Genomic DNA, 11366 nt, shown 5'->3' with positions numbered 1-11366 from the left:
CATGTTTATATATATATATATATAACAGTAGGTATCACACAATACATGTTTATATATATATAACAGTAGGTATCACACAATACATGTTTATATATATAACAGTAGGTATCACACAACACATGTTTATATATATATATATAACAGTAGGTATCACACACTACATGTTTATATATATAACAGTAGGTATCACACAACACATGTTTATATATATATATATAACAGTAGGTATCACACACTACATGTTTATATATATATATAACAGTAGGTATCACACAATACATGTTTAAATATATATATATATATATATACACTGCTCAAAAAAATAAAGGGAACACTAAAATAACACATCCTAGATCTGAATGAATGAAATATTCTTATTAAATACTTTTTTCTTTACATAGTTGAATGTGCTGACAACAAAATCACACAAAAATTATCAATGGAAATCAAATTTATCAACCCATGGAGGTCTGGATTTGGAGTCACACTCAAAATTAAAGTGGAAAAATACACTACAGGCTGATCCAACTTTGATGTAATGTCCTTAAAACAAGTCAAAATGAGGCTCAGTAGTGTGTGTGGCCTCCACGTGCCTGTATGACCTCCCTACAACGCCTGGGCATGCTCCTGATGAGGTGGCGGTCTCCTGAGGGATCTCCTCCCAGACCTGGACTAAAGCATCCGCCAACTCCTGGACAGTCTGTGGTGCAACGTGGCGTTGGTGGATGGAGCGAGACATGATGTCCCAGATGTGCTCAATTGGATTCAGGTCTGGGGAACGGGCGGGCCAGTCCATAGCATCACTGCCTTCCTCTTGCAGGAACTGCTGACAGATTCCAGCCACATGAGGTCTAGCATTGTCTTGCATTAGGAGGAACCCAGGGCCAACCGCACCAGCATATGGTCTCACAAGGGGTCTGAGGATCTCATCCCGGTACCTAATGGCAGTCAGGCTACCTCTGGCGAGCACATGGAGGGCTGTGCGGCCCCCAAAGAAATGCCACCCCACACCATGACTGACCCACCGCCAAACGGTCATGCTGGAGGATGTTGCAGGCAGCAGAACGTTCTCCACGGCGTCTCCAGACTCTGTCACGTCTGTCACATATGCTCAGTGTGAACCTGCTTTCATCTGTGAAGAGCACAGGGCGCCAGTGGCGAATTTGCCAATCTTGGTGTTCTCTGGCAAATGCCAAACGTCCTGCATGGTGTTGGGCTGTAAGCACAACCCCCACCTGTGGACGTCGGGCCCTCATACCACCCTCATGGAGTCTGTTTCTGACCGTTTGAGCAGACACATGCACATTTGTGGCCTGCTGGAGGTCATTTTGCAGGGCTCTGGCAGTGCTCCTCCTGCTCCTCCTTGCACAAAGGCGGAGGTAGCGGTCCTGCTGCTGGGTTGTTGCCCTCCTACGGCCTCCTCCACGTCTCCTGATGTACTGGCCTGTCTCCTGGTAGCACCTCCATGCTCTGGACACTACGCTGACAGACACAGCAAACCTTCTTGCCACAGCTCGCATTGTTGTGCCATCCTGGATGAGCTGCACTACCTGAGCCACTTGTGTGGGTTGTAGACTCCGTCTCATGCTACCACTAGAGTGAAAGCACTGCCAGCATTCAAAAGTGACCAAAACATCAGCCAGGAAGCATAGGAACTGAGAAGTGGTCTGTGGTCACCACCTGCAGAACCACTCCTTTATTGGGGGTGTCTTGCTAATTGCCTATAATTTCCACCTGTTGTCTATTCCATTTGCACAACAGCATGTGAAATTTATTGTCAATCAGTGTTGCTTCCTAAGTGGACAGTTTGATTTCACAGAAGTGTGATTGACTTGGAGTTACATTGTGTTGTTTAAGTGTTCCCTTAATTTTTTTGGGCAGTGTATATATATACAGTATATATATATATATATAACTGGGGTCAGATTTATAAGGAAAAGCCCACCCAGTGTGTTAAAGGGCTTTTGAATTTTAAAAAATTACAAGCATCCTGTGGTGCTTTTAAAGGTTTTAAATGTATTTAATTTCATATTTTCCACCCTATTTTTTCTCCTCTTCAAGAACGCTAATGGGAGTCATTTTTCAGATATTACAAGCGCAATGATTTGCAGTTAACCCATGCAAACATGAAAAATAGTGGGCAAGCTGTTGTGACATTCATTGTATATAATGAAATCTTAATATGGTGCATATTTAAGCGAAAGGTTAGCAACATAAAGGGCAAATGGATTGCCTGGCGTTGAATTTTAAGTAGCTATTGATTTTACACTACAAGCCACCTCTTTCTCTGAATGATAATTTGTAAATGGCACACAGCTTAACGCTGATCTGACACACAACAAGGATGCACTTGGTGTTAATTCAGAGTATGTTTAATAAACTATTTACACATGTCCTATAAATGATCTATTAATGGCTCATGAATTAAAGTTATTCATGTGTTATCGCAATTTGTTAGTCAATGATGATTTTGAATTGCATGTATACATGAGTATCAGTGCAGTTTGCTTATGATATTATTGTTACAAAATGTCATTAAATCAAAATACATACAAATACGCTAATGGTTTTTGGTTGCCCCAGTGGAACACATTCATTAGACAATATGCTGCCTGGCTATTTTATTAAAGTTATGATATAAGGCTTGGAAATCAAGTTGGCTGTACCTAAATATGAATACCAACATACAAAAGGAGAAAATTGGTGTAGCTAGTGTTAACTCCTGATTATTTAATAATAAATAAATGTAGTTTTTGTAAATCATTAACACTAGAGATTTGTTATTACATATTGTCTAACTTTTAAATGTACAGCTCTGCTCTCCATCTCCGTCTTACAGTTAAGTGTGACACACATTGGCCTGACTTTAACACATACAACCCTGTAAGAAAAACAACAATTTAATCATAACACTTGTGTCTGCTCTTCAGAGCATGAATACTCTTTATTATTTTAAACTGTTATCCCATTCGTCACATTACACTTATGCGACACCTGGTTCCCAGCATGCATTACTAGCTTCCAGAAGCACCTCTTTAAGAGGTGTTGAGTTTAGGGAAGTGAATGCATGGGAAGCAATCCATTTTATCAGTCAATTTCACACTTCACCTGTCACAGAGTACTCACTTATGACAACCGTCTTCATATTCAATGAGTACCTAGGCCTATGTGTATCTAGATAGCTGGTGCAGAATTTAATTGAGATAATGGCACTAAACAGTTTGCAAATATAAACCAATCTAAAAAGGGTGGTATGTTTTACGGACTTCATTTTGTTATGTGTTAAAATCAAAGTTGGAGAATTTTTTTAATTTAAATTTTCGAATTGAACCTTTATTAACTAGGCAAGTAAGTTAAGAACAAATTCTTATTTACAATGCCGGCCTACACCGGCCAAACCCGGACGACGCTGGACCAATTATGCGCCGCCCTATTGTTACCCAATCACGGCCGGTTGTGATACAGCTTGGATTTGAACCAGGGTGTCTGTAGTGACGCCTCTAGCACTGAGATGCAGTGCCTTAGACCGCTGCACTATAAATGAAATTGTATTTTAATTAGTCCTGTTCTTTAACTTTGATTTTTGGTTGAGATGGAGAACTGAATCCAACATATTATGTATTAATTTGTAGACAAACTGGAATTAAAGCCAGACTCAGTCAGTGGCACAGATGGAACTATCCAAGCAGAAGATACATCTCCTTCAAATTTTGATACAGTATTTGATTGCGCTGACAACCAAACACAATTCAATACCACTAAATATCATTACATTTGAAATCAACCAGAACTTGAAACCCTAGGCCTTTTGTATATGTCTATTTTTAGTTGAATTCTGTGTTGAATTCAAACATTTCCTGTTGATGACTTTGCAAGTGCCTTCAGAAAGTATTCACACCTCTTGACTTTTTCCACATTTTGTTGTTACAGCCTGAATTTAAAATGAATTAAATGTCGTTTTTGGTAAACGATCTACACAAAATACTCTGTAATGTCAGAGGAAGAAAAATTTGAACATTTATTAAGTATTTATGAAAAATAAAAAATGAATACATATTGATTAGATCAGTATCCAACACCCCCTTGAGACAATATACGTTAGAATCACCTTTGGCAATGATTACAGCTGTGAGTCTTTAAGAGCTGTCACACCTGGATTGTACAATACTTCCCCATTATTCATTATTCTCTAACCACTATCATTGAACACAGAATGAATCCATGCAACTTATGTGATTTGTTAATAAGCACATTTTTACATCTAAAATGATTTAGGCTTGCTATAACAAAGCGATTGAATACTTATTGTCACTTGTCAGTGACACAAAATCTCAATTTAATCCATTTTAAATTAAGGCTGTAACACAACAAAATGTGGAAAAAGTCAAGCGTGAATAATTTCTTAAGACACTGTAGTCCTAAATAGCATCATTGATGATTGATAAAGTAAGGTCACATTTCATTTGCTCTGCTAAACATACCCTTTGGAATGACAACAGTGACTCTATTTCATTTTTAAGTGGAGCTCTTCGCAACAATCATTCTCACGATGTCACATCGGTAATAGTCAGTGACAATTATCATAGCTCAGCAGGGCTGGGCTTGGTTAAACCTTGGATGGGAGAACAAAGGGTAGCTGTAGTTTAATTCTCAAATAGAAGGTGCTGACGTTGATTTAAAGGTACAAATTCAACATATTTTATGTTGGCTACCGTGATGACATAATCTCAGGCACATGCACAGATAGGGCTCTACCTGTGCAAAGCACATGCCCTTTGCCCTTCCAGCCTCTAAGTGCCTTTTTGGATGGTGGTATAATTCCTCCACAAATATTTTGGGGGTATTTCTACATATTCTGTAATTGTTGTCCACTGCCCGCAAGTTGTCATCAAGTTTTCCACCACCCACCACGTCCTTTGTTTGCCCGGTTGTGCGATTTTCCCAGTCTGCCCTGTAGGGAGATTGGTTAACGCTGGTATCCAAACACGCATGGCTTGAGCGATGCGGTCACCGGTCAAGTGTGTAGCTACCTACCAGGGCTGTAACCAGGGTGATTCTCATTGACACGTAGCAGCAATGACAAAAACGTATGACAATTTTAGAACAGTATTGTTTGAATTTTGATTGCATTTTAATGTAGGACTAGGTCTACAGGGAAGATAGGACATGTGGATATGTTCATAGAAAAACATATCTTATTTCCTTTAAGTTCCTAACTTGTTTGATAAGATTAGCATAGATTTTCGCAGGGGACCCCACATGATGCCCCGACCCCAAATTTGGGAACCAGTGCTTGCTTCCTCTCACTCTCTGTATCCTCTGCGTCCTCCTGCATGCATTGCAGCCTGCCTCAGCCTCACCACTGAGCCCCACATCATTGTCTGTCTCAGCAGCCTACTCTCTGTAAAGCAACGTTATTATGAGAACTTAGTAGTGTATTTTTTGCTGCTGATGAGGTAGGCTCCATTTAACATTATCTTCTTAATTCATCCTTCAAACTGGCTAAGTAATACTAGCCAGAGCCCTTCAACGACTACTGCAATAGAAGTCTCTGCCGGCAGCTAGTCACCTGACTGACTGTCATAAGCAACTACGCTACACGGCCACTGCTCATCGAACATCTCAATCATGGGCATTAGTATGGAGTTCGTGTTCAATGGGGTTGAGGTCAGGGGTCTGTGCAAGCCAGTCAAGTTCTTCCACAGGCTGCTCGGACACGGAAACCCATTTCATGAAGCTTCCAACAAACAGTTATTGTGTTGACGTTGCTTCCAGGGGCAGTTTGGAACTTGGTAGTAAGTGTTGCAACCGAGGGTTTTTACGCACTACCCACTTCAGCACTCGGCGGTCCAATTCTTTGAGCTTGTGTGGCCTACCACTTCGCGACTGAGCTGTTGCTGCTCCTAGATGTTTCCATTTCAAAAGCAGTGATTGATGACATAGCGCTCACAAAATTTACTTTTTCGATCATATACCGAATAAAAATCTAAGGTTCAATTGCATTTTCAACTCTACCGATTAAATAGCAAATGTGCCTGATTTGGTCTTGGCATGTGTCCTCTAGCCAACAGCTTGCAGATACAGTGCAGGTAGGCTAGTCTAGGCCACATGATGGATAAGAGCAAGAATATTTTTTGTTGTCAAATGGCAGTCAAGCATCAATCAATCATGTCACCAGAATAAGATCCTTGCTATTCTTCGGCTGTCCCCATAGGAGAACCCTTTGAAGAACCCCTTTTGGTTCCTGGTAGAACCTGTTTGGGTTCCATGTGGAAAGAGGGTTCTACATGGAACCAAAAAGGGTTCTCCTATGGGGACAGCCGCAGAATCCTTTTGTAACCCTTTTTTCCAAGAGTCTAATCCTGTATTAGCGGACCGATATAGCCGTCTGTAGAAAACTGATATAGCCGTCTCATAAAAACTGTGGATGGAAACGGGGTTACTGTAAGCAGTGTCTCTATTGCATACTTGCGAGCTTGGGTAGTTCGTTTCACGTCTCAGGCCCTCAACCTGTGTCACGTGAGGGCGGAGTTAGTCTTTTGAAAGAATAGTGAAATTGCTGCTAACAAGCGAATCCATGAGGCAAATCCAGGGGACGCAGGCAAACGTAGCGAACAAACTACTGTTCAGGATGCCACGTGTTTGCAATTCCGTCAGATCAAGAATGGTCCGTGCTATCTGGGAACCTTGGGACGTCCCTATCCCATTTAAGTTTACATTTAAAGTAGTTAATCTAAAGGATAAGGTTAGATAAGGGTTATGGTGAAGGTTAGGGTTTGGGGTAGGGACATCCCAAGGATCCCGGATAGCACTGATGATCAAGAAAATAAGCATTCTGAGCATTGAGCAATGCTGGGAGCAATATTTAGACATTGACCCATAATTGACTTTCTTTATTGTGTACAAAATATATATTTTTGTTATTTATTTAGTTTAAAATTAGAAAAAATTACCAAGGTCCGGACATCAGTGTCTTCATATGTAGTTATGGCCATGCTAGCTACCTAGTTTAAATATCAACAGTAATGCCACAGCAGCATAACATTTAATTAACACATGATTTAGCCTACATCATCATCAATATTAGGTCTGGTTGGCTGATATAGGCAGCAGAGGCAAAAAGATAGAGTTCAATCAAAATCAGTAAAAGAAATTGAGCTAGCTAACTAGCAGATTTACATAAATCACCAACATCAATGATCAGCTGATAGCCCCCCTCTTTTCCCAATGTCAATCATGTCTTTAGGAGGCACTGTAACTAGCTTACTTACAATTTGTGATGATGAGTGTGTTGTTGCAGAAATAATTGGCCTATGCAACAAAAAATGTGTTTTTTTGTTGCTAGAGGCATTTGGTATGCTATGAATTTCGAGAGTGTTTTTTTCAAGAGGGGAAGGGGGTGCCCTTTTTATAATTTTGAGCACCTGCCCCCTGAGAGGTAATCCTTTGGTTGAAATTTCACCCTCAAAACAGTGTTGATTACTTTTTTCAAATCCAATGCATTTTCCACGTAACGTACACTCCACGTCACAATACGTTGACAAATTATGTTGAAACAACGTTGATTCGACCAGTTTGCGCCCAGTGTTGTCTGTCTGTTCTTCAAAGGTTTCCACTGTCCCCTAGCTCCTCCCTCTCTGTACCTTGTGACAACAACAACTCATCCATAGAGCTTAGCGGTCTAGTGGAGCCGCACTTTCCAGCTCATTCTCCTCCGGTCATTCCTCCTCCTATCTTTGATCATTGTCTCTCCGTGCTCAGCCAAAACCCTCATTCACCACGTCTTTTCAGCATATCATTCTACTCCCCAACTCATCAGAGGAGCTAAACTCCCGTGGATTATTTCATTTGGAAATTCTCGACAGCTGCACTTTTTTTCCTGCAGGACTGGGTTTTATACTTTGAACTTACTCTTCTTCCCCTAGGTGACCATGGCCGTACCGGCTGCTTTGATCCCGCCAACCCCTCTGGTCCAGCCGCCTTCGATCTCTACTCCTTCAGCGACCACTTCCCCGCCGTCGACAACTTCACCCCCGTCTCCCTCAATGGCCCCCTCCGGACAGAACCTGTTCCGCTCGGAGCTCCTCGGCACCAGTAGCCCCGGCATCCTGACCCCGACCGGGGCTCTGCCCAGCAAGCCAGTATACTTGACTCCGTCGCCTGTTGAGAACACCCCGCAGAACAACGAGTGTAAAATGGTAGAGTTGCGGGGAGCGAAGGTGGCGTCTTTCACCGTGGACGGGTGCGAACTCATCTGCCTGCCCCAGGCTTTCGATCTGTTTCTGAAGCACCTGGTCGGAGGACTGCACACCGTGTACACCAAGCTGAAGAGACTGGAGATCACGCCGGTGGTCTGCAATGTGGAGCAGGTCCGCATTCTGCGAGGGCTCGGAGCCATCCAGCCAGGAGTCAACCGCTGCAAACTCATTTCCAGAAAAGACTTCGAGACTCTGTACAACGACTGCACCAATGCCAGGTGAGTGGAGACAGGAGAGATGATAATGTCATCAAATGATTTATGCTAGTTGAAGTTTAGCGCGTCAAGGTAGAAAAGCGGTAAACAAGGATGGGGGAGACATTTTCCATTGTGTGGAAGTCAATGTTTGACATGTCATTTAGCTGTAATGACTCAACTTTAGGTCATATTTTTAATGCTCTATTGGGCCAAATCTGACTAGAGGCCCATGTCAGCCTTTCTTAAAGTATGGGTCACGGCCGACCTGTTAATAGTGAGTCGCGACGTGTCAGAGTAAATGTATAATTCTTTCATGAATCACTGGAATTGATTTGGCCAAGTGTTTCTGCGCTCTCGGCTTATCAGCGGTCTCCGCTCGGGTTGGCAGCTGTGTGAGAGGGAGATGCCCATGTGCTTCGCGGTTCACCGGATCTTTTTTCTGCGGGTTTCTGGAAGATCACTCCGCGACACACACGACGCAGCGCTGTCGTTCAGCAGCAGATGATGCGCTGTCAATTACCGACTTGTCATTCCCACTCGCTGTCACTCACCGCTGTCGTCGAGTGGACAAGTTCTGACTGAGCTCAGTTGTCATGAAACGAGTTTCTCTCTCTTCCATACACACTTTGAGAAATAACGAGGAGCGCACACAATGTGTTTTGTGCGGGGAAGTGCTTAATAATGAATCTCTCAAAACGAACAACTTAATAAAACGACACGTCCTGACCAAACATCCACAGCATGATGGTAAACCCAGGGAGTTCTTTCAGAACATGGCAGAATGCTTCAGGAAAAGTAAGTCAACTAGCAAGGCATTGTCATTTTATAACAGGTGATGGTAAGCACAAATAAGGGAGTACTATCTCTCATAGTAGTCGATGTGAGTTTCTCTTTCAAACAATCCCCAGGCCTTGTAACGTTACACAGCTAATAGCTAACATTAGCCAACGCAAGCTAGCTAGTTACTGATAGTGCAACCCATAGTAACAGTACAGATGAACAATGATCAGGCCTACTGTACATCTTACTGTAGAAATTATTGTGGAAAACTAGTCTACGTTGGAACTGTTAAAATACAAGTAATAATTTGGATTCTGAACTGGAATAAATTGATTGAAGCAAGGTGCTTTTTGAGGCAAACACACTCACACAGTTCAGGGTTTCTCATCTACAGCAGGAAGCAGTCTCCTGCCTGACTGAGAAAGCAGTAGATGTTCTGGTCCAGTTTGGCACCACATACCTATGCAAGTCAGGGCTCTCAACTCTGACATACTTAAAACAAGTACAGAAACAGTGTCAAAGCTGAGCTTGACCTCAGTGTTACACTGTCTAAAGCAGAGCCCAGAATAGACATGCTTGTTGAAAACTTCAACCAGTCACACACCTCTCATTAGGACTGTGTGTGTTTTCAGATCTACATCTGTGTGATGTGACCAATCAGTTTATTCCAGTTCAGAATAAAACATATGTATTTTAACAGCAACAGTTCCAACCTAGACTTTATTTTAACAATAATTTCTACAGTAAGATGTACAGTAGGCCAGATCATTTTTCGTCTGTACTGTTACTTAGGGTTGCACGATCAAAAAAGCCTGTGTGTGTGTTCTGTTATACATCTGTGTGATGTGATCAATCTGTTTATTCCAGTTCAGAATTAAAATTATTTATTGTATTTTAACAGCAACAGTTCCAACCTAGACAGATATGTAGGAGTGTTTTTAATGGGGGAAAATAAACATGAATATATGTTTATATGAATATTTAATTCATTGTTATTTTGTTTTTGTCTGTATTGCATTTGTTTTAGGCATACTGATAATGCATATTTTCTTAAGTTTGGGTCCCAGGAGAACACAACATTTCTAATTTGGGTCCCATGCTGAAAAAGTTTAAGAACCCCTGGCCTATGCTGTTATGCAGTTTTTAGTAGGCTCAACAGGAAAACATGGATGGATATGTTGAGGGTGCACCCCTCGAAAAAGTTGTGGCAGGTTGATGGCAATTGCATTCATTCCTATTGCTAAACGTTGTGTCAGTGACTTGCTCAATCCAAACTACTGTTAAAACGCAACAGTCACATGTGAATCAGTTGAAAATGTCACTAAATTAGGCTATGTGAGGAATTTCACAGCCTGAAATTCAAGTGCTCAAAACGCACAGCAAGTTGAAAACCATTGCCTGAAGGGAAAGCTCTCATCCACTGTGTGTGCGGGCCCAACCGCATTTCCACTCTAAATTAAGCTCACTATTAACTCTACTTTATTTTTAAATGACATTGAAATAAAAGTAGGTTATCCTAAATCCGCTGTCCTAGCCATAGGGGCAGTAATTTCAATTATTTGAACTATAAATTAATTAAACAAGATCTTAAAACATGAAACCATAGTGAATTTAAATAATTTGATTCAAATTGCTTAATATACAGTACTGTTTGTCTTTAGATAGATAAATACTTTTCATAGGGAAGGCAGTTGTTTTTTTGTCCCTAATTCAAATTACACCTGATCCAACCTTCTACTGTCATTGTTGGTAGATATATTATGTTTATTTATTGATTTGAAATATATAATGTGACATATATATATATATAGATATTACTTAGATATCTGAAATATATGACAAATGATACATTTAAATACCAGCTTCACATAAACACACCTGATGGAATGTTTGTAATTAGTAATAGGCCTAATGTCTCCAAACTAGTTCCACCCAACATTTTTATTTCAAAGGCCAGTAATTTATCCATTTATTACTCAACACATTATCTCTCATTACAAAATACACTTGGGATTTTATCCCAGCCTTGCTAATATGTAGGATAATTTTATAGGTGAGAAATGTAGGTGCAGATCAATATTTGATTCAAATACATTTCTAGTGTCCTGTTTCTCATATGCTGTGATGTATT

At 41.0% G+C, this 11366-nt stretch overlaps 1 protein-coding gene across 2 annotated transcripts in view; it reads left to right on the top strand.

The window, feature by feature from the left end:
* The first annotated feature begins 7644 nt into the window (after positions 1 to 7644).
* Positions 7645 to 11366, top strand: part of dachd (dachshund d) — a 314871-nt gene continuing 311149 nt past the window's right edge. For both annotated transcript variants that reach the window (XM_071341973.1, XM_071341972.1), the window contains exon 1: positions 7645 to 8476. In XM_071341973.1, the coding sequence (XP_071198074.1) occupies positions 7932 to 8476 (545 nt within the window). In that variant the 5' untranslated portion in view covers positions 7645 to 7931. The remainder of the gene's footprint in view (positions 8477 to 11366) is intronic.

The sequence above is a fragment of the Salvelinus alpinus genome, chromosome 14 (assembly GCF_045679555.1).
Source record: "Salvelinus alpinus chromosome 14, SLU_Salpinus.1, whole genome shotgun sequence".
Lineage (NCBI taxonomy): Eukaryota > Metazoa > Chordata > Actinopteri > Salmoniformes > Salmonidae > Salvelinus > Salvelinus alpinus.
Note: the sequence above shows the minus strand (reverse complement) of the source record. Positions and strands in the feature narration are given on the sequence as shown.